Source organism: Neurospora tetraspora (assembly GCF_033439725.1).
Source record: "Neurospora tetraspora strain CBS 560.94 chromosome Unknown B0H65scaffold_7, whole genome shotgun sequence".
NCBI classification, from domain to species: domain Eukaryota; kingdom Fungi; phylum Ascomycota; class Sordariomycetes; order Sordariales; family Sordariaceae; genus Neurospora; species Neurospora tetraspora.
The window spans coordinates 1,170,003-1,195,506 of record NW_026944389.1 but is presented as its reverse complement, the minus strand read 5'-3'; the positions used below and the strand labels follow the sequence as shown (position 1 = coordinate 1,195,506).

Genomic DNA, 25,504 nt, shown 5'->3' with positions numbered 1-25,504 from the left:
ATTAAAACCGTTAGCGAAAATTATACTAACGAATATATTTACTATCCTGGCGAAGTTACCCTTATTATACAAGAATGCCTAATAATTAAAAACATCGATAATAAATTCCCTAATATTAGTTTTAATATATAAATTAATAAAAATTTTAAAAGTTACGAATTAATATTGCGTATAGAATAAGAATATTAAATTCCCTAATACCTAACCGACGGTTTTACACCTATACAAATCGACTTTTTCAATAGTAATCCATTGAATAATCCAAATTTACTAATCGATACGACTAAGATAGGCAAAATATTTAAAAAGGAGCCTAGAAAGCTATTTCGAAAGTATACTACCGTACTCGAGAATACTAAGAGAAGGGGCTATTATTTAATTAAACGTACTTTATAGGACGAAATCATCAGTAGTAGAAGGATTATTCTACTAACCTTAACCCAACCTCTTCGTATACAAATCGAATTTAAAACTTATAATTAGGAAATCTTCGAATAATATTGGGATTAGGTCAAAAATCCTACTTTAGAAGTTTTAAACTATCTGGTACTTACTTTTATTAATAGTTTTAATATATATCGTAATACATATCGGTCGGTTATAAGAATATACTAATCGCTAACGGGTCTACTATATAATAAAGGTCGGACTAGAAACGCCAATATTTTTTCCTATAGTACTCGGCCCGCACGTATCTAATTTCAGGAAAAGTAAATAATTATAATTACCCCTAATTAACGGCTGGGTAAAAATTAAACATCGTCTTCCGGGGCGCCGGCAGAATTGGACTGAAGCGCAGCTGTTATATAGGTCTAAGGCAGTATCCCAATCATCAACTCATATTTTGGCGGTCTACTTTAAACGCCAAGTTAAATCCCAATCATCAACCCAAATTTCGGCGGTCTAATTCAAATACCAAGTTAAATCCCAATTATTAACGCCAAAACTTGGCGGTCTACTCTCAACGCTTAATTATATCGTAATTATTAACGCCAAAATTTGGCAGTCTACACTTAACAATTATATTCCAATGTCTAACGCCAAAGTTTTGTAATGCTTCTTCTTTTTAACTAATATTTCCAATGCTTCCAATGTTTGCTTCCAATGCTTCCAATCCTTCCAATGCCTCCAATGCTTTCAGTGCTTCCAATCCTTCCAATCCTTCCAATACTTCATTGCTTCATTGCTTCCCATTGCTCCCCATTGCTTCATTGCTTCCCATTGCTCCCCATTGCTTCATTGGTTCATTATATAGGTGCTCTTTAATTCTTTTTCTTATTTACCAGGGGGCTGCGCCCCCCGGGACCCCCCCTTTGCCTGCGGCGCTCAAACTTCTGGCGCCAAGACTAGGGGGATACCCCCCTAGACCCCCCGTGGTGTGTACGGACTGTAAAATTTTGACCAATCCAAATTACGGATTTCGCTACAAAATATTCAAAACCGGCCAATTATAGGACGAAGAAGAAGAAGAAGAATGTATTTTACGATTACGTTCTACCAATATATAATATTAAATCGTGCCTACGTCGGCGGTAGGGTATTAATATATAAATAAGGTAAAACATCCTATAAGCTAGGTGTTAACTTAGCTGGGGATGGGAAAACCTTTCTATCGTTAAATTAATATACGTATTAGCCGGTAGAGGAGAACCCTATGTATTTTTATCGGTCGTCGCGTATTTATTAAAATTCCGCTAGGATAGCGGCATCGTACGGTCCGATTATCCTCCTATTTTGGGTATATAACGTAAGAAAGCCGGATTTAGGAAGGGGGAGGGGGGGGATAATAAGTAATAATTCGTCGTTAAAATCGTTAGGTTCTAACCGGCGGCCTCGGGTACCGAAGAATTTACTATCGGCGGTAACGGTAATACTAATAAAACCTTCGTCCTTTAAAACTTTAATCCTAACAAAGAAAGTAGCGTAATTAGTACCGAAGGCGTATAGCGAATCAGATATAGTTCGGGGGTTTTTCTATATAACGAAGGGATATTAGAAAAAGTGGCCTTTTTCGTATAATTCTCTATAAATATAAATACGGAATATTTCTACCGGGTAATTAAAGCGGGCGTAGTAAGAATAGAAATCCTAATAGCTTATACGTTCGCCGATTTACTTTATAAAGTATTTCTAGGGTAAATAGAAACATAGGTTATTATAATACTAAGGTAAATTAATAAAATAAAATAGTCTATATATAAACTAACAGAATTCTAAATCCGTTTCGGGGGGAGGGTCTATAATTTTCGGCGTTAAAGCGGGGCCGCCAATCCAAGGGCGAATTATTATTAGAATCTAGGTAGTTAAGGGAATTATATTTCGTTTGGTATATTTTTATCCGACGGGGGTTAGGATTCGGTAAAGGAGTAGAAACGGGATTAATTATATAGGGCGGACTAGGGTAATTACTAAGTAAATAATTATTTAGGAAGGTATAGAGCTATACGGCGGTCCGAACCGTTTTTCGTCCAATAATTTCGGGTAGGGTAATTCCGGCTAACTAAAAGGGGACCAATTTCGGTACCGTATACTATACGGGTATTATTTTCCGTAACGCTTTTAATGTAGCGGTTTCGATTTCATTTAGCGCGGTTTTAATATTAGTAGAAACTTGTCCACCTCTCCGTCCAATTCGTATATAGCCGGGGAAAAATATTACCGCTCCGTATATAAAGGTCAATAGGAAGGCGGCGGTAAAAAAATATTAGGCCATTATTAGGTCGAGGCTACGTACTACTTAATTGATCCACGCGGAAAGCCCTACAATTATAGAAACTTTCGGAGAGTAAAAATATATTTATATAGCGAATAAAAATATAATATTTAAATATACATTAAATTATTTCATTTCTAATTGCGGGCGGACCGAGCCGAATAAAGTTTCGATAAATATCCGGGTAAAGTCCCTTCAAACTTATTTAATATCCCGTCTATAGGGAGGGAAGTAAAATATTTCTATTTTATAATAATCGATCCAGAAACCGAAATTACGTACTCGCTAATAAAAATCTACGGCTTTATAGGAGGCGGTAGAGTATTTAAATAGTATCTTTTCTAACGGTAAAATGTATTATATTATTTACATAAAAGAAGGCGGACCTTTACCATCGTCGAGGACAGGAAGTAGTAAAGAAAAAGAAAAAGATAGGAAATTATAAAAATCCTTACAAAAAGCCATTATTCGACGAAAATCTAATCTTAGCCCATCGGAAAATAAAACTCCTATTTATATACAAATCCATTATTAAAGTAATTAAACGGGCTAACCAACTTTAATTAACGAAGATTTCCGTTAATTTATCTACCCGGGTAGAAACAAATATAGAATCGATATCGAAAGTGTTAATAATTCTATACTATTTAATATAAGTTACTCTTTCCGCATTATAAAATGATAATATTATAAAATTTATAATTGAAGGTATAGGGATTACGCCTACTATATTACGTAGGACGAAATTTCTAACGAAGGCGAAAGTAACTATTTATTTAGCTAATAGGCGTTCAATACTTTTACTAACGGTAGAAAGGAATATAATTAGTCGCTATCCTTTATATAAATATAAATCTCGCCCCAATTTAAAGAGAGTAACAACTTATACCCTTTTAAAAGTAGTAGGGAATTTCCTAAAGAAAAAGGAGGCGTAAATAATAATTCGGATAGAAGGTAGGATTAACTCCTAAGAGTTTTTAAATATATTTAGAGTAATTCTATCCGGACCTAAAGTATTTACTTTATATCGGAAGAAAATTTTACGGAATTTATTATCATCGGGCAAATCGAAGACTTATTAAACTATATCGGATAGAAGGATAGGGCCGGTATATTCGTAAAGAGGAAGTAGAGCTTCGTTAGTAAACCGGAAGGCGGCGCCAATAAAATATACAGCAATTTCTTCCGGGTTTATAATTTTATCGTTTTAACCGTTAATAAAAGTAGCTCGGTTATATAAGTGGTTATTTTTTTATTATAAAATAAAACTAAAATCCTTTAGCGTTTTAATAATCTTTATTTTAATTCGGTAAAAATCGGTCTAAATTTTTCGATAAATTTGGTAGAAAATAGCCAAGTCCAAATTATATACATTAACAAGATAATTATTCTACTATAGTATATTTTTCGGTCTTCTTCTAATAGAAATTGAATATTTATAGAAGGTTCCTTCAAAAACGTTTATAAAGAATTATATAGTTTCTTTAAAATTAAATACTAATTATAATACCAGGACGGATTTTAACAATTTTTTATAAGGGCCGTGTAAGCGTTCTCTATATAAAATGTAGGGAAGATATAAATTTTACGTAAGGGTATATTCCGTTCGGTTAAAATAGTAATAAAGAATCGGCGGTAATTAGAAACCTAATAACCTACCCTAGCGTAGGCAATTTCCGGATTAAATATAAAATTTAAAGTAGATTAACTTTATACATATCGGTATGTTAGCGTACTAGGGGGGTTAAAGAGGTAAAATCCCTATAATATTATAAAATTATTAAAGAATTCGCCGCGTAGCATAAGTTAAAATTGTAAGTCCTACGTATAATAGTAGGTATTAAAAACTCTAATAATAAATTAGTAGCGGAACCGGATATTCGAAAAGTAGGTCTTAATTATTTTTATTTGCCGGTTATAAGGGTACTAATAGGCGTATATAATTATAGCGCTCTTGATAATAACTATAGTTATATATATAATTAGGGGGAGGGGAATAGTATAACTGTATATTTTAATAATATAAATTACTACCCTTTTATTATAATCGTCGAGTCCGACGATATAAAAACCGGAATATTTATAGATTCGGCCTTTAACGATACCTAACTCCTAAATATAGATAATAAAGACCCGATTAGAAATTGCCTATTCAATTATACTATTAGTATTTACGAGGGATTTTTATACGTTAACGGATATAACTTTAATATTGTTTTTTATTAAAATAAGGGGTCGGGGCTAAGTTCTTTAAGGGCGGCGGATTCGATTAAATGAAATATTTAATTGATTTTAACCTTTATAGTACCGGGGCAATTAGTATTATCGGGTATAATAATAGAGAAATAGCTACAAAATTAAGTTTAAAAATATATTAGGGTCGGGGCCTTAGAATTATTATAGATATTAAATAGGATCATTTTATTAGGGCGGAACCATTTTAGGGCTAGTGTATCCGTTGTAATAGTTATTTCCGGCTTATCTAGTTTTTATTTGTCGGTTAGGTCCGATTCGGCGTTATCGAATTCTATTTAGGACGCTTTCGTCGTTTCTTCCTTCCATTTTTTCATAGTAGTCTTATATATTACCTTACCGGCCTTACGGACGCAGGCGCGTTATTTTTAGGTATGTTTTTTAATAAAGCCTTTAACAACGGTTAGGAAAATTAGGCAATCATTATATCTAAATTTATAAGGTCTAAAATAGTTAGAGTATTAAGGAACGGGCTTATATATATATTTATGATACTTTCAATATACTACATTCCTTATAAATTTCCGCGAAGGAATATTTTACGGTATAATAATAACCAAAGTATTTTTCGTACGTATAAATACGTAAAACACATTCTATAAACTAGGCCGGTTCGGATCCAAAAATCTAGAAGGGAAATATCTTCTTATAAAGGATAATAATATAATCCCCATCTTTCTTACCCGTAAAAATCTTAGCCTCCTATTTAATAGTAATTTAAACTTCTTAAATAATAAATAGTTCAGTAGAACGAACGCTATTATATATATAAAATATCGAAGGACATCGGTAAAATAATAAATAACTATTATAATTTTTAATTTAATAATATATTTTAGGATTTTTTTATTAAAGTCTACGAATAATTATCGTTAATTTAATTTAGCAGTTTCGATACAAAAATTTAATTAAATAGGGTAAACGCGTTTAATTTATTAGCGGAGGAATTTAATTTCTTTAATAAAGAAAGCAATAATTTCTTCAAGTATTGCTTTCCAAAATTCTACATCCTCTTTAAATTTGAAAAAAGATTTATAATTCTCTTTATAAACGGTAGGGTTATTACCTTAGGTAGGGCGGGTAGGGTCGGCGGTAGGAATCGGACCGGTTATCTTAACCTTTTTATTATTCTTCTTTAATTTAACCTCCTATCAAATAGTCTTTTTCGTAGCGTCCTTAGCGGGTATATATAGCGTCTTCTAGTTAGCCAATATAAAGGTATTTTACAAAGTAAATTAACCGGTTTACAAAATAGGTTATATGACCGGTAGGGTCAAATCCTTTCGTTAACGCTCAACCAAGGGTCTTAATTAATTAATTTAATTAATAGCTACCGGGTAAGTAAGGGGTAAGGACGTTCTACCCGAAGTATCGATATAGAAGAACGAATTAAAGAGGGAATAAAACTATTTTCGGAGGGGGGCGGACGCTTTTCATTATACAGGAGTTTTAAAGCCTTTGTAAACGTTATCGATAGCTTCGATAATAATTTCGGCGACTTCTAATCGCGCTTAGAGTTCCTAAATAAACTCCTCGTTAACTTTACGTAGGGTAGCTACGATATCGGCTATAAAGGGCGCTATCGTAGCCAAATTATCGAAACATCGGACTCGGGGCCCTTCTCGTAGTAGTAGAAAGTTGTAATAGTTGTATTGGTATTGAAACGACAATTCAAGATACCCAATCCTAATTGGTTTACTCCGCGGAGAACAATTCTAATTGGCCGGAGCCAGTTCAGAAAAGTATTTTTCGGGAGAAGGTTACATACAGGACGAAGAAATTATAAGGGGGCGCACCCTATTTCGCTTTGTAATTCCGCTCTTACCTAAGCCGGCGTCCTCTTAATAAAAGCCACCGTTAGTAAGCGGATAAATTAGTCTTTAAACGTTCTAACCTTTTAATTAAAATAAAGGTTAAGGGGTAGGTAAAAAATATACGTTTTGATATTAAACGTAAACGTTACCTTATAAATATTAAGAATTACCCTAAAGTAATTAATTTAAATCGTTGCGAGAATTTTCGCGAAATTGCGTAATTCCCTTAACGGTTCCATTAATATATAATATATTACCGTTCTATAAACTACCGCCTTACGAATTGACTTTATATATATTTCCTTTATTCGAACGAGGTTATAACCCTATATTCTCGCTATAATATATAGAAACGCGAAAATTTATATTAATATTTTCTTCTTTACTATTTAAAAATATACCCGGTAAATTAATTTATAGTCTAATTATATCCCCAAGAACCGTACTAATTTTGTAAGGGTTAATTAGCACCCTCCGAAATCGATAATTTTGGTCTATAGTTGCTAGGTTTTAATAAAATAGATAAATTCAGACTTATTAACCTTAAATTCTATTTTATACTCTTCCGCACAATTATATGTTAAATCCATTAAGCGTCCTTTGATTTATTATAATTTTCTCTTATCGATTTCGAAAAGGTTAAAATATTAGTATTATTTACGAACCTTATTATTACTATCCTCCTTAATTCCTTTAGTATTTTATATAAAATAGTAATGAAAATTAAAAAGAGGATAGGCGAAAAGGGGGAGCTTTATAATATTCCTGCAAATACTTAAAATTCCCGAAATAATTTTCCGTCAAAGAATGAATTTACTTTCTAATTTATTAAGAAATTTTCGATTTAATAAAATAATTAATATAGAAGCCCGTTTTCAGATACAGTATAAAATAATTACTTATAATTAACCCAATTAAACGCCCTTTTAAAATTTAAGAATAATAATAATACTACCGCCCTTAATTCCTACGCTATATATACCATTTCTATTACTACCCTAACTACGAATTCTATCAATTTCCTTTTTCTATTCCCTATTTAGCCTTTTAATAGGAATTTATATTCCTCCGCTATAAAGGCGAACCATTATATACTTATCGCTTCTAATACTTTTCCTACGTAGTTTAAAAATATAATAGGGCGTTATATTCCCGCTATTTTCCTTTATACTATTATTCTTTTAGGTTTTTTGTAATATTATTACTTTCGTATAACGCTACTATATTAAGAATAAATTAAGGATAAAGCTCCCGGTAGCGATTATAATTAATATTTCCGCTAGCTATTTCCTATATACTTTAAATAATTTATTAGAGAGTTAGTCGCTTTTTAAAACTTTATTAGGGGTTATATAATATAGTATTGTTATTACGTCATCCGTATTAATTTTATAATTTATTAATAATTTAATCCCTCGTCTCCTTTTTTAATCTAGTAAATAATTTATCGGTATTTTTACCCCTAAGAAGAATATATCTACTAAGATCTCTACTTTATTTTTATAACCCCGTTTCTCCTGTATATTTTTTTTAATATAACGCCGGGATTTTAGGGGGGTTAGAAAATAAATAATTCTATATTCTACCCTACCGTTTAAACGTTTAAAATTTCTTCGGCTTTTTAATATATCTTCTATAAAAGTATATTACCGTTTCGTTTACATAAATTAAATAATTTCAATTTATTTCTATTTCGCTTCCTCCAATTTTCGCTTCCTTATTAATATTTTCTTTTATTTCTAAGCCTTCGCTATCCTTCTTATATATTTAACGGCCTCCTTTATATTCAAGTCCGATTAATTAATATACTTACCCTTTCCCTTTTTCCGTTTCGGAACCGCTTTGTTAGTAACCTTAATTAATTCCTCTATTAATCGGTCGGTTATAATTTCCAACCCGGCGATTATAGTAATTACCGACGGGATTATAATATATTCTTTCATAAATTCTTTAACTTTTTTAAATATTTATAAATATTTAACTATAACCTTTTATAATATCCTCCGGCTCTTTAATAATTTCAATATAAATGAGGATCAATTAAATTTAATAGTTTAATCCGGTAAAGACTTCGTCCTCTACTATTTAGTATATAGTATATAATATTTCCGTTATTTAAATATAATTAATAGTATTACTAAATTCCCGCTATATTTCCTTCTTTAATTATATCGGTTCGCTTTATAATATTATTAATACGAACCGGTAATTCGTTACTAGTAAAAAGAAAATATAATTACCCCTATTCGTCCTTTTATAAATATTCTATATCGAGTAATAAAGGTTTATATCCCCTAGTATAATATCCCTTCCTTTCAATTTCGATGTAATTTTTTTAAGGGGGGTATATTATGTACCTTTAGGACCCGAATCCTAAATTAATAAATAAATAAATTATACCCTTACTTCGTTATCCCCTTCCACGATTTTTATTATTACCTAATCCTGTCCTTATTTATAATTCTATCAATTAATTGCGAAGCATTTATTTATATACAATACCGCGCATCCTTAATTAATATTATCTAATCCATTAATAGGAAGCCCTAATATTAGGGATATTATTTACGGCCGTACTTTAATTTAATTTTTAGAACGTTATAATATTATAATCTTCTATTTCTAATATAACTTTTATCCTATTATATAACTTCGCTATATTCTAATATAGGGGGGATAGTTCAGTTGGGAAGATCTGGGCTTGGTTTACCTTGCGGTTGTTTCCGTGAGGTCGTAAGTTCGAATCCCGCTCCCCTCTCTTCCATCCGATCTTTTCTGGTTCTTAGATCGGATGGAATTCTTCCCCCACCCTAAGCACGTAATTAAACTTGCAGGGCTCTCCCTAATCCAAAACTTTGGGTACCCCGCCGAAAAGTGGATTCGGGTCGATTCTCCCCACTTCGAAAAGTAATTACCCCGTTCGACAGCACCACAGCTCCTCCGCCCAATTAGCGTACGATTCCCTACTAGCAAGCAGGGTAATGCTTGCTTCCTCGCCTCTACTAAATTAGAGCCCTCGGGCCGAAAGAAGACTTTAAGAAACGCCGATCGAAATCCGTAAGACCCCTCTTCCCTCCCCCTAAAATATTACCCCAATAATAAGACGTATCTGGGCGGTGAAGAAACGGTGGGGGTAGAGGGGCTGGCAATTGGAGGACCTTGAAGGAAGGCTTGGATTGAATGAAGATAGATATTAGATGTAAAGACGCGGGAGGTTTTTATCCGGTATTCGGCGATATACGGTTTTTCCGCCCGGCTTTGAACGACGAAGGACCGCATGCCTAAATAAGGCGACTAGATTAGAATAGTCAAAGCGTGAATAAGATCATTATTATATTCTAATATAGAATCCTTAAATTCATATAATAGACGTTCAAGTAACATTCTTTTAATATAATTGAAAGTTCGACTTGGTAATAATATTTAATATTATAAGAATTCTCTTTTAATATTTCACTCTAATTATATTTAATTTAATACGGAATTCTTTCTATACCTTTATATAAAGGCTACTTTTTTTATTAACCATTATTTATTATTCTTCGGACTCTAGAATTTTTAAATCTATATTTAAGATATTTAAATTACCGTCTTCGTTAACGGGTATAAATTAAGACCGAATAAACGTTATGAAAGGGTCCTTCTTTTCGAATCCCTATATTATTATAATTTATATTTTCTAAAAGAATTACTACTATATAACTTTATTAACCGGTTAAATAATTTTAAATTACCTAAAGGTTAGTATTTTATTAATTATATTTAATTTCGTCCATTAAGTAAATACGTATAAGCGTTCTATAAATATTATAAAAGAGCGACCGAACGCCGTCTTTATAAGCGGGTAATTACGAAAGAATACAAAATATTTTTTATGATTATAAAGGAAATATTTTACAAAATTAGGTTGTTAATTAAAGGGGTAATTGATTTCTATATCCTTTATTATTTTACTTAAATATTTCTTTTCGGCACAATAAAAATATTATATATTTCTTTCCTTAAAATAATAATTATATAAATAACCGAACTCCTAATAATTATAATACTATTAAAAGATTATATTATACTTAAAGAATTTATAATAAAATATATTACCTATTTAAAAGAGGGAATCCGTAATAAAACGAACCCTATCGTCTATAATAGTAACCTCTAGGAGGAAAGAACCCTTCTCGCTCCTATACTTCCTCCGGAATACCTTCGCTCTAATAATTTTAATTTTATTCGTTTCGGATATTTCCCTAACCAATTTCTCCCGCTTAAAATTATTAGTAAAAATCTACAATACACCAGAAATTATTACCGAAACTATATGGAATGTAATTATTGCATCCTTATAGAAAATATATATTATTTAAATGTAATTGTTTAAATATTGTTTCCTCCCTTCCTCTCCGAATATAATAATATAATTTCCGTTAAAATATAACTTCGTAATAATTTTAACTTCGGCTTTCGAATATTTTTAATTAATTATTTATATAACGTTATTTATTATACGCTTTTCCTACTCTATAAAGAGTAATACATCGTTCAATTTAATTATTAAACATTATTCAATTCGTAAGGGGATAAAACTTTAAGTATTTATTAAGGCGAAATGGGATTTTTTTAAGCCCGTCGGTCGAATATTTAAATCCGCAACTATAACAACTTAAATTTGCAAAAAAATTACCTACTTCTTTGTAATATCGGCGACTATTTTCTTCAACTCTTTTATATTATTTTTAAATTACTTAATAATAATATTACAAAATTAAAACGTTTAATTTTATATATACAAAATATCCTTAGTAATATTAAAAAATCTTTCTACTTACGTTACGTAAGCGTTGAACGGGCTATCGATATTAAGGAAACTTATAATTCTTAAAAAGAATTTCTTTATTTTCTTAAGGGGGTTTCGGAGCCGCAAAAACTTCGGGTTCGGCGCTATTAACCGTCGTCGTCGTCGTCGGTATTCTAGTCGCGGAATTTCCGAGCGCGTATCGATTCGTCGCTAAACCGCCGCCGGCGTTCCCGACCGCCACAACACCCGCATCTTCAATACACAATTAATACAACATCGTAAATGGGGGTAATCGGACGTCCTAAATACGATTCTAATATCAAAAATAATTTTACTATCGTCGTCGACTAAAAACCCGCGTTTTAACGTTTCGCGAGCTTTTTCCGCTTTTAATATTTAATTCTTTCGTATTAACAGTATTATATAATAAAGTAATTTCGAAATGGTCATCGATTTTAAATTTAGTATTAATAATAACGCGCTTACGTAAAATAATATAACTGGTAAAGAAAGAATATAGAAATCGAAAGAAGTACACTTAAAAGCGAGGAATTTAACGAATACCTCGCTACGAATCTCGTTAATAATACAATTAATATAAGATTAGATAAGCTTATATAGGTATTTAGAATCTTTATTCTTACCGTCCTAGCTATTGATTTTAAAGGTAGTAATAATATTATTATTGCGGAGGGTAGAAAATAATATTTTATATACTTTAATTTTAGATATACACTAGTTTTTGTAATCCTTTAGCTCTTCTTCTTTATTAGGTTCTTCGACGGTGCTAAAAATATAGTCGGGAATATCGAAGTTATCGAATTTAATTTCGAAGTAGCGTTATTAATCGTTTAGGTTGGATTCGCTTATAAAGCGGATAAGGGAAAACGGTTCGCTTATATCATTGACGGGTTGATACAATTTGAAAGAGATGGAGGGTTGATTGGTTATATTGGATCTTTGGGTTGGACCGGTCGGTAAGGTAGCTAAGTAGTAGATTGTCTTACTATAGCCTTAAATGTTCATACGTATTAGCGTAAAATAGGCAATATGTAATAAGGGGAGGGGAAAGATTGAAGGTAGCGAGGCGGCTGGACCTAGGGCTTGATTTTATTGAGTTTAGGGCGTGTTTGTTTCCCCTGAAATGTGGCTCTGAACCGTTCAGAGCCGTTTTTTAGAGTACTGTTTAGAAACGCGCTGAAATTTTTAGTACTGGAATCCCCACCAAAAAGGGACTCTAAAATTTCTTTCCCCACATTATTGAAATAGCTAATAGAATTGCGTGCATCGACTGAAATTCAAATTGACCGATTCTGAACTGCTCAAAATCGAGATGGCTATTGAATGGCTTTCTAAAAGCATATTTTTTACACTTTCAACCGCTACGTAATTACCCTTGACGTTAATAGAAATCGATAAAATTGATTGCTATACCCGCTAGTACTTTAATATAATACCGTTAGGCATTATATCGCCGTCGTATACGTACAATATAAGTAGTCGTAATACTTATTTGTACTAATTTAATATTATAGGCTTACCGTATCCCTATAAATACTACTAGAAATAGTTGGTTAACGATATACGAGCTCCTCTATAGGCATCCGGGCCGCTTCCAATTATTATTAAGGATAACGCCGCGTACTTTCTACGGGTTAGTAATGTGGTTTGGTAATTATATTACTTTATCCGGCTCGAGGAGGACGACGATATATGAGAAGGTATTAGTCTTTCTTTTTATTGTAATACAGGGCTTGACCTTTCGTATAACCGTATATATTTTTAATTTTAATTTGGAGATAGTATACCGGTTAGTAATCTTTACTAGTAGTTATCGTATAGAGTATTTACTTTAAACCTCAATACTAGGATATTCTATAAGGTTCTTAATGCTTGCCTTGTACTAGTATACAGGAAGGTTAAGCTCCCTCCCTTAGCTACCCTATACGAAATTGAATCTAACCCTAAATTCTTCCCGTACCTTCGTAAAGTATTAGGAGTTCTCGATAATTTGTATTTCGATATGAAAGTACTATATAAGGAATAAAGACTTTAGCGCAACTATAAAGGAGGTATCTTTATAAACGTTTTATTAGCTTGTAATTTCTCTAGTAGGATCGTATATATATAGCCTAATTAGGAGGGGTCGGTTAACGATATAAAGGTATTAAACCATATATACGCTAACAATTGTAATATCCCTAAAAGATGGGTTTACTTAATTAATGCGAGCTATAGTAATGATTCTAAACTCTTCGTACCGTACCGCAACGTACGTTACTACTTAAAGGAAATAGAGCGTGCCGGTTTGAGATTAATAATTTATTAAGAATTATATAATTTTCGTTACTCTTAAGCTCGGATTATTATTAAGAAGACGATTAGTCGGTTGAAGGGGACGTTTGGAATCTATTGCGTATTACTAATTTTCAACCCCGCTACGTAAGTGAAGGTGGTATACGCGATTGTTGCGTTGTTGAATTGGATTTTGGATTAGTACGGGTATAATTTCGAAGTGGAGGAGATAGTATATAATATTGTAGACCCCGCGGCCCGTCAAATTGTAAAGGAGACAGTAAATTTCTTACTTTCGATAGCGATAGCGGATTGTAGGGATAAATAATCAAATGAATCTTTATTACGACTATATTATAAAAAGGATATAGAAGAATTATTATAAGGAGTTTATAAAAAGGGGGGAAGTATAAAGTAGAAGGGGGGAGGAGGATAATTAACAATGGGGAGTAAATATATACTTCTAGCGCTAGCTGCCTAAATTACCCCTTAAATCGTTTAAATCGAGTAGAATCGTATTTATTGAACTATAAATTCAAACTGCTCGATTATACCCTAGAGTATGGCCTTCTTAAAAGATTGGTACTTCGAGTATAAATATAAAGTACAAAGTTTAAAAAGTTTAGATTTGAAATATAACGATATATTTAATATATTAATCGATATTAGCACTATCTAGCGCTATTTGTATACTCTTGGCGACCCGTACCCTCTACCGAAGACATTTATAGAATCACTTATATTATTGGTAAAAGTACTTCAAAATTAATATAAAGTAAATATATCGATTCGGCTTAATCTAGCGATTATAGCGCTACCTTTTTTATATATATACGATTTCTTTCCGTATCAGTGTTTTAGTATGTAAGAAAAATAAAAAAATAAAAAAAAAATCAAATCCGGGGTAAGTCCTACTTCCTTACTCCTTCCCGTCTATAGGAACCTTATATAGGAATAAATTACTATAGTACGTTATAATATAGCGTATTTATAGGTCTAAGTCGTCTAATTGTAAAGTAATTGAAAATAGGGCTAGGTCAACTAAACTAATATTAAAAGAATCCTCCTCTTCTTATAATTATAACACGGGCAAATCCTCCTCCTCCTCCTCCTGCTCTTTATTTTAAATACCTAATTTTTTTTCTTTTAATATATCGAAGTACGCTTACTTTATATTTTGGGAAATAATTACGAAGTAATATACGTCCGCCTTAGAATCCTTCTACTTACGTAAGGTATAAACGCTAATAATTAGATAGACTTTATACTCCTAATCCTTCTCAAATATTTTAGCCGCCTTTGTAAACTATAGATACAATTCGATAGGAGCGGGGTCCTCGCTACCCCTAGCAATTAAAGTATTAGTTAGATACTTAAAGCACTTAACGATAGCCTCGCCATTACTCCTCTTCTTCTTTTTTTAGGATTAAAATTAGAAGTAACCCTTTTCTTACCGTTACGTATATAAGCGGACATTGTAAATTCCCCCGCTACGTCCTTATTAAAAGATTCGTACGGCGCGGTTATAAGAGGACGCTCCTTATAATTAAGTAGGATACCTAATATTAGCGCCTTACCCCTACTAGCACCCTAGTCGTTAACGAAGGCCTCCTCTATTAATTCTTTATAGGGTAGCTCCTTACTACAGAATTACGTACAATCTTTATAGCTCTACGAATATAATTAGGTAAATTATTAACCAGATTAAATATAGTATAGGAGTAAATATTAACCTTAAGAAAAGTATCCCAAATAGAATCGTCTACAATATACACGCCGTTCTCGTACCCGAAACCAGACTATCCCACCGCGCCAACGAGGGCTTACTATAAACCCTACTTACGCTTAAAATAGTCCACCTTATTACATACTTGTAGAATATCGAACTCAACGCTATATTTATTGCGGAGAGCTTTAATAACTAAATTATATACCACCTCCTTATAACTACCTTGATTAATTAAACCGTTATCGACTATACCCTTTAATATAATAAGTACAATAACCTCTTAGCTATCGCTCTACTACCATAACCTCTTCTTTTTACCTTTACTAATCGTAGTCGGTTAGCTAGCGGTCTAATTGGCGGTCTAGTCGGCTATTTGACTAGCTATCTAATTAGCTACCATATGGCTAGCGGTCTGGCTAATAATTTAACTAGATTGTATAGATAGGGGTGTTATAGAGGGGAGAGGAGGGCGCTGGCCGGTATTACTAGCTATTTTGGGTATAATAAATGAGGGTATAAAAGAGGGTGTTAAAGAGGTGCACAGTCTATTGTTATATCGATTTATGGACCTTTAAATACGAAATCCAGACTTTTCTGATTCTGGTGCGCCAAACGGGACATAGAAAGTCCGCTCTGAACAGGAACAGGGTGGAGCTCAAAATCTCGGCATTTACCGCCAAAATCCAGTTTAGGAGGGTCTGTGCTGTTCCTCTGAAAGCCACTTCAGAAAACCCACTTCAGAAGGCCATTTCAGGGGAAACAAACACGCCCTTATTGGAGGTGGGCGCTTGGGTACGCGCTTGTCGGTCGCAGAAGATTGAAGGTAGCGAGGCGGCTGAACCTAAGTACGTAATCTTCGACGCTATCTTTCTTAGCGAAGGATTCGGTTGGCTTAAAGAGTATACGTTCAATTGATTAAGATCGCGTATAATTGAAGCGCAGCTGTTATAGTCTAGGGAAAGAAATATTTTAATACGAAATGAGCAAATACAGCGGAGCTTCTCTATAATGGGGGTAAACTCCTATTAAATACCCTTGTAAGTTTTTCGTGCTATAATTGGTCCGTTGCCTATTATTCTATAGAGTGCGTTCTTTAATTGATTAAATTTAAGGTAAATCCGTACTTTAGATTAATTGAATTTCGCGTAATCCATATATACTATAGGGGGTCTAGGGGGGTGTCCCCCTAGTAAAGAAGAAAAGGAAATAGAAATTTTGAAATATTAAAGTATTAAAGCAATAAAGTAATAAAGTAATAAAATAATACAAAGTAATAAGAAGCGATAAAGGAATAAAGTATTGGAAGCATTGCAAAACCTTAGCGTTGGAAGTTGGAATATAATTTAGAATTCAAAGTAGACCGCCAAAATTTGAGTTAATGATTGAGATTTAACTTGGCGTTTAAAGCAGACCGCTAAAATTTGAGTTATATAAGATTGAGATTTAATTAGACGTTTAAAGTAGACCGCCTAAATTTGAATTAATGATTGAGATTTAACTTAGCGTTAAGGTAGACCACTAAAATTTAGCGTTGGTGATTGAGATACTACCCTAGACCTATATAACAGCTGCGCTTTAGTTAAATTCTGCTGGCGCCCCGGAACACGATGTTATAGGAGGGCTTGTAATTTGTGAATAGGTATAGGTTATTGATTATATTGTGTGATGTTATAGAGAGAGAGAGAGAGGCGGCTAGTTTGGAGGGCTGAAATAGGGCACGAGAGGGAGCTAGGGCCGTGCGCCCAGATAGGTAAAGGGCGCAACGGCACAGAGGCACGTGACAGGGACGGCCCTCTCAACATAAAATCGTTAATCGAGGGTACGGTCCGACTAAGAATAAGGTAATTAAGCGGGCAATAGCCGGGATTAATTTATTAAAATAGGAGGTGGAGGTACGAATAGGGGGTTTAATTTGATTAGTAGTATATATTATAGAATATATTTAAATAAATAAAATAAATTATTAAATCTCTTATTCAATGTATATATTTCCTATCTAAGTAATTTATTAGGCTTCCTAATTACGCTGTATTAATAAATCGTAGTATATAGTATGGGTGTTTAGTATATAGATGGGACACTTTGCTAGTAAATATCTATGTGGGGTGTCCTAGATTAAAATACTGTCCCAAATTTTTGGCGCCCCCTATATTGACGAAATGGAGGGGGCAAAGAAAGCTTGGCGCCTAGAAGCCCCCAAGTAGGGAGCAGACGCCTTCCACGAAGGCTTGGCAATGTGAGGCGGGCCACATATGGCCCAGGTCAATGCTACCGGCAACGTAATAATCCGGTGTGTCAAGGGCGGGATGGTAGCGAGACGACGAGACAATATAGACTCTGCTACCACCGTAAGCCCGCCCGCAGCAAAAATCGTCTTCGTCATCTTCGTAAAGGTCATGATCGACCAGCAGCAGGATGGCATAGTGTTGTCGGGTGGGTTCATGTCCCTACCCCTCCCTTGTCTTATCGTGTAGGTCTATGCCCTCACACCCTTCCTATATTTTCTAACCCTCCACAGTTCTTTTCCGTTTCTAGTCTTTTCTCCATAACACATATATCTATACATCGTTTTGCCCTTTAGTCCAAAAGGTTATAAGCCCTCTAATTGCGTATCGTATCGCTATTACTACGCGTATTTAATAAGAATCAATTAAGACGTCGTCGTACTATATTTGCGTATACGTCGCATTATAAAACCCCGCCTACTGATAAAGAGAGTCCCTCGGCGGGCAGTGTCTCAGTAATACCTAACCCTGTAAAACTCTATAAAACCCTATCATATTTTTTATAGTGTTTAACGTTCTGGTAGTATTAAAATTCGATATTTCGTAATAACGTATTGGTATTGAGGTTACCTACTGATATAAGCAAATTGTACAAAAGAAATTCAAGTATTTATATTCTAACTACCTATCTAAACTCCCTTCTACTCTCCTAACTTCCTTTTTAAGGGCTTAATAGGCCTCCCGATTCTAATTACCGCTATAAGTACTAACGAACGTATTATAGTACGTTTTTTACGGGGAGGCTATTCGTTAGAATTTAAAGGAGTAAGGGGATCGCTTAAGGGCGCGGCAATTTAAAGGTTAGAAGTAGAGTCGTTGTCTAAAGCAAAAGGATTTAACGAGGAGGGTAATCCTTCTAAAACTTACACTTCGATAGCAGAACCTATAATAAAAGCTTTACTAGGTTTATCGCCCGTATTAACCTTATTAATTATCTTCCAGCGAGATTGGCGCCGGCGGAGCGATGGTTTTAATATTTAATTAGTCTTTGCCAAGTTCTTTATACCCTTCTTTATACCCTTTTTTATACCCTTCTTTCCTACTTTCTTTCTTACCTTCTCCTTCCCCTTCCCTATCCCTTTTATAATATTAGGAACTTACTAATCGTACGGTAGCTCTACCGTACTATGCTTTAGGCGTCCCCTAGTTCTATCGGTAATTTCAAGGTCTTTAATATATAAATAGGGATTATATTTATTCTAATATTAATAGAATATTAATAATTAACGAGAATAGAAAGGAAAATAATAAAAGGGAAGAGAGTAGAAGTAAAGAGGATATTACGTACTATTAGTACCCGGATATAATAGTAATAGTAAATATCCTAACGGCCAAGTTAGTTTTGAATCTTAAATTTTATTAAAATTTTATAATAATAAAGGATACTTGTTGGAAGTCCGTGCCCTGGGCCGCCCATTCACTGGCCTCGCCCATTCACCGGCACTCCCTTCCAGGTATTTAGGCTGCCCTAGTTTCCGTTTCTCCTCTTCCGTTAGACAACTACAATCAAGCCCTTTTCGTTGTCGCCTTCCAGCCTCCATCAATACTATACTACTTTTAAACGGTATAATAATACTCCCCCAACTCCTGTACTAATTTCTTTCCTGAAGGTATTCTAAATTAAACAATATATAATTAACGACAAATAAAATTAAGGCTACAATATATAATTCGCTAGGTTAAATTTCCCAATACTTCTATTCCTAGCCTAGTGAACTCGCTGTCACAGGGCTAGATCACATGCCCTCTGCCAGTTGTGCCATGGCTGCCATTGGCCAGTGCACTGCACTGCTGCATGACAGAGCCATGGCACTGGGCAGCCTTGGCAGGGGTCACGGGGTAGATCCACAGGTGGATCTCACCCATGCCCTATATCTGCCCTGCCTGCGCACACCTTTCTTGCTTCCCTCGTACAACAACAAAGATCATACCTCATACCTAACGGTGCCCTCGCCCCGTGATACTCGCTTCGTATCTTTATATTTTAATTAATAATATCTTTACTCCATTAGTTACACTCCCTTTTAAATTATAGCGTAAATAGAGGAGACTAAAGTAAAAAGATCCGTCTTCCCATTAATTAAGAATCCCTTTATCCGGGAAATAATTAATTCGTTAGGGGATATAACCATTAACCAAAAATTACAGTACTAATAAATATAGTAATGCGTCTACTAATAGAAATATAATATATACGTATCTTTTAAATATAGTAATATCTTCTATTATTTAATAAAGTCAATAATCAATTACTTCCATCGTTATATAAATATAGCTTTATTAAATATAAAGATTACCGTCTTCCAAAATTTAAAAAGACTATAATAAATGTATTCAACGCCCTTTTAGGAATTTGAGGTTTTAGCCACCGTTTAGGAGCTTAGGGTTTTAACTACCGTTTATAAAGTCATTTTATTAATTTAATTGAGAATAACGGACTCTTACTCGCCTTCGCTACTAGAATCGCTATCCTCGCCGTCGGCCCGCTTCTATTTCTTCTTTACCTATAATAGAACGTTATAACTAATATAAAATATATAGATCTATTATTAAGCGTCTAAGAATACCGTTACCAAAGCCATCTTTATCTAATTAATAAAGTCTATAATAATAACCTCTAATTTAATTGCCCTCGCTTTAATACGCAATTTTTCAAAAGCACCGGCCAGCTAGGTAAAGCTATCAGCCCTCTCACTATTAATTAAACTAAACGCGGCAAGATAAATAGAATTAGTATTCATTATACCAATAACGATAGTAAAGGGGTAACTATGTTTAATAATTATATGCGTATTATAATAGGGATAACAATAAATTAAAAGAAATTAAATAAAGAGAAGTAAGTGGCTATACCAATTAATCTTATAAATATTATTTACACCCGAATACTCTAAGTAATTCTACTATTACCCTAAATAGAACTTCCAAGACTATATAATACCAAATAAACAATTAGGGTCGTTTTTAACCTATTTAATAACGTAAACAATGCTAATTTCATCGAAATATTTAATAATAGTAGTAATAGCCTCGTAATTATAGCGTTACAATTTTTTAATACGCTAACGCTAATTATTAATATCCTTATATATAAAGGTAGTAATGTTAAACTCGCGTTTAATAATGATTAAAATATTTCGTAATTTAATATTAGGTTAGTAAAATAAGGCGGCCACTCTTATATATACCTTATCAATCCTTTTACGGAGTTATAAGTGAATGGAATCGTATAGAGAGCCTCGGTAATTATAAATATAATACTTAAAATCGGCAAACGGTTAATAAATTTATTACTAATTATTTCTCTAGAGGGCAATTATTACCCTAGATCATTAGCAATTATATTTGCAACTTCTTATCCTTCTAAACTTAGTAATAGAAGGACGAAATTGGCCATAGCGGTCGCACTTCAAATAGTAGTACGTTAACTAGTTATTTCGATAATTTATGACCTATATACAATTAAAAGTTACGCTATAATAACGTCCCTATACATTAAAGGTATTTCATACAATTTATATGAGCGGGAGGGGATTAGATATAATATCTTCAATTATTAAATTAAATATATCCTCTTCGTTATAAGTAAACTTCTCCCCTTCATCGTTCTTAGAACCTAAAGAACTATTATCACTAAATAAATTCTCGTACTAAGTAAAGGTAGGGGTAAGCGCGGTTATAATAGTAATAGGAACGGGAGCCGGAGCGGGAACGGGAATTAAAACGGGAGCGGGAACCGAAGTAGGAATGGGAGAGGTTAGTACGAATTTATTTCTACTAATTATATAATAAGAACTAGAATCGCTACTAAACTCGATAGCCGACGACATACTATATAAAAGACAATCAGCATATAATTAAATACAATACAACGAATATACTAACATTGAAATCGTATTAATACGACTAGTTTTAGTAGAATTATAGTAATCAGTAGGAGGGTTAGCTTGTACGGTCTTATTAATTCTACGTTGCAAAGAAATCGCGTAATTTTGGAATCTGACGAGGGCTACAAATCGCTAAATTCAACGTATTAAGTTTAGATTTATTAGGGTTAGGGATTACTATAGCACTGCCCGCCGAGGAAGTCTCCTGATAAATGTTATCGACTTTAGCCTACGATACAACTGCGATTTATTATAAGAAATAAAGATTCTTAGTAATTCTATAATGAATTATTTTTATATTACAACGAACCCTAAAATTATAACTTAGCCCTCTGATAACGTTATTCCTATCGACTTTGATTACCATATAATGGAATTTAATATTACTTCGACCCTCATTCCTTTAAAGGGCGAGTCTAACCTTAATATTTAGGCTTACACCTTATAAATTTGTTTTATTTCCTTCGGCTTGAAGCTGTATATTATTACGATTATCCCTACGTTTAAAGTTAAAGCGGCTACGAAGATTGAGGACGAGAAGGCGCTAATTAAATACTATAAAAATCGTGCTAAGGTTATAAGTATTATTTATTTGACCATTAATAATAATAATATTTAATTTATTCTAATAATTAATAATTAGAACGTGGTCAATAGCGACCCGAAGTATTTATGATGCAGGAAACCGGGGGTTTCCAGCACCTTATAGAATAGCCTAACTTAGTTATGAAGGCTCTGGTCCTTGACAGCCAGGACAAAGGTCTTAACTGGGCATGGCCTGGCTTCTAGACCTTCCTCTTCTTCTTACGAATCATCACTTCTTTTATTGCCTTACTGACTATATTATTAGATCGCGAGGCATTCGATACTTATTCCGTATTAAATAGTAACTATAAAATTTTTTATTAATCTCGCTCCTCGACCTTCTAGCTTACCTATCTCAAACTGTACTAGCTAGCTCGACCGACCGCGCGTTCGATTCTTAACCGCCGTTACCCTAATTACTATACTTCGCTTACAATAAAAAGCGACGGCCTTATTTACTACTGTAGCGAATTTAAGTCCCTACGAAATAAAATACTAGGCGAATCCTTAATTGGACATTTGTTACCTTGACTGGACACTCGTTACTAGATCCGTTAAATCACTAGAAACCCTATCCGGAGTTCACTAGCCGAAACGCCAATTACAATTAAGGCTCTCTTCGAGAAGTTAATTCGCAAATCTAATTTCTTTTTAAAATTTAGATTTATAAGAGTACTTTGCTTCCTCTATCGACTAATTTCTCTTCTAAGTAACGAATTTAAGTATTCGCTTTTATTAAGTAAGAATGAAGGTTATTCGCTTCTTATTTCCTCCCCTCTTCTCTTCTCCTCTCTTCTCTACTTTCTTCTCCTCAATAAAGTAACCGTAAAGGATATTCTTAAATAGCTAGCCCAAACGGCCAGTTTTCGTTTATACTAGCTCTTCCGCATACTTCTAGCAGCTTCCCGGCCGTACCTCCTTTTAAACGGATTTTAATAACGATAAGTTTTCTTTTTTGCATTATTAATAACGAGGACGTTTTCTTTTGCTTTCGAGCCGCCAACTTTCCCTGCAACCCGCTTAGCAATTTCTTTACCCCTAAACGGTTGTTAATAATAACGAGGACGTTATTTTTCTTATTAAGCTGCTAACTTTCCCTGTGTCTTACGAATAATTTCTGTATATTTTTAATTGCTTCTTCCCGTCGGAACTAGATTTCTAATTTTTTAAAATCCTTTTACCGACAACGAAGACGTTGGAACTCTCCTAGTGGCCGCCCAACCTTCTCTATAGTCTATTTAGTAATTTCCCTGCCTTGCTCCCTTTTAGACGGCTTCTAAAAATACTAAATTCCTTTTCCGTTATTAAATAGTTACTACTAACAATAACGAATTATTCAAAATACTTCTATATAGCCTCCATCGTCCTGAGCCAATTTAGTTACGCCGTTACTAGTATCCTATCTATCTAAAATAAAGAAACTATCTTTTTATAGCTTTCTTCAAATATAAGTACAAGAACTAAACCACGTAATCCCTGTACCTTCTTTTTAAACGCCTATTTGATTAATAATCACTATTCTAATTAATACTAATACTTTCAATTAGATTTATAACCTTTTAAAACTATTAAACGCTTCTTTTTTATTCAAATTAGAACTTCTAATTATAGGTATGATACCGTTAAATTTAATTACTCTAACGTTCACTATTTAAATTTCGAAGACCTAAAGAAATTTATGTAGGAACCCCCTCTATACTATAATATTTTTACGCTTTACTTTTAGAACTAATATCTCTTTAAGCTTCCGTTAATTGTAAACTTCGTTCTTATTAACCCGAATAAAGAATAGGGTTTAATTTAACATACTAGGCTTCAAAATTGAAGTAAGGTTCTTATTCCTAGAAAATCCTATTCTATTATGATTAGTAAACTAATAGTGCTTACCTTTATACCTCTACCGCCCCGGTTAAAGGAAGAACTAAAACTAGACCTTTTATTCGAAATATAAAAGTAATTATAGTAATTTATATCCGTGTTGATACTTTCAACTATCTAATCCGTCTCTATTAAACCTAACGATAGTAAGAATATTGTTATACCGACGCAAGTATTACACTTTATTAAGCAATAACTTCGAACTAATCGTAAAACTACCAAAGCAGCTCGTAAAGCAATCCGTAACTTAGAAGGCCCCATAGTAAAGATATTGTCTTTTAAACCGCCTACTCCCAAAACTTCCCTTAAACACGCCTATAGGAAATGCAATACCAACTTTCGCTCTAGAAACGCCCTCTTTAACTATATATATTCAAACACATATAAAATAAAATAAAAACGCTACCCTAACAACGAAAACGTTACTATTTCTTTACGTAGCTGCCTAGCTTCCTTTACAACTCGTCCCCCTTTACTAGCTCCTTCTATAATTCGCCCGCCGTCCATTCTAATTCCCGCCCTAGACCCTAGCCCCGTTTCCGTAATTCCCGAAATAACAACGGTACCGTTTCCTATTAAAATAACGGTAATACTTAGTCCGAGGCCGCCTTACCTTGCCTACCGTACCTATAATACTCCCTTTGCTCCAAGATATTTGTTATTCAACTACCTTCACGAACACGCCTATTACCGCCTATTTATATTTATTAATAATAAAAAGCCTTTAAGGATTAAAGATACTAATTAGCGTAGTACAATAGTAGACTTGAGAATATTTAAAGACTATAAAGCTTATTATTATATAGCCTCTACAACTTAAACTCTTTACCCCCTTTCTTTAGCTTCTATTTCTTTCCCTTTTACTTTATTATACCTAATAATCCCCCTTTCCGAAATCCCAACGGTTTTAGCACTTTCAACTACCCTCTCTTTCCTTTCTTCTTACAAACTATACAGCACTTTCAACTAGCCTCCTTTTCCCCTTTCTTTCGGCTAACTATAATAAAATGAACATTATAGCCTTACTCCCATACCCTCGCTACCTCGGCATAGAATAGCCTTCCCAATCCACCTCTCGGTTCCCCGGACTTCAACGGATAAATACCGGACCTTATAGCATTTTCGCCCGAATAAACTAATATATCCCGATCCGCCCCCGGAGTATCCCGAAAATCGCAAAGCCCGACTATCTTGAACACATTTATCGGAGGAAACCTTGGACATCTCGGAGGAGACTTGGATGTTCATAACCATTGAGGACAATGGCTTTTCC

At 33.7% G+C, this 25,504-nt stretch overlaps 2 protein-coding genes across 2 annotated transcripts; both read right to left on the bottom strand.

The window, feature by feature from the left end:
* Positions 1-10,882: 10,882 nt before the first annotated feature.
* Positions 10,883-11,053, bottom strand: B0H65DRAFT_433832 (uncharacterized protein; the record flags this gene model as incomplete). The annotated part of the gene is made up of 1 exon (XM_062825095.1): positions 10,883-11,053. A coding segment is annotated over one exon (171 nt), but the record flags the coding sequence as incomplete, so codon positions are not given.
* A 5,094-nt stretch (positions 11,054-16,147) lies between these two features.
* B0H65DRAFT_432727 (uncharacterized protein) lies at positions 16,148-16,309 on the bottom strand (the record flags this gene model as incomplete). Its single annotated transcript, XM_062825026.1, has 1 exon — positions 16,148-16,309. A coding segment is annotated over one exon (162 nt), but the record flags the coding sequence as incomplete, so codon positions are not given.
* Positions 16,310-25,504: the final 9,195 nt, after the last annotated feature.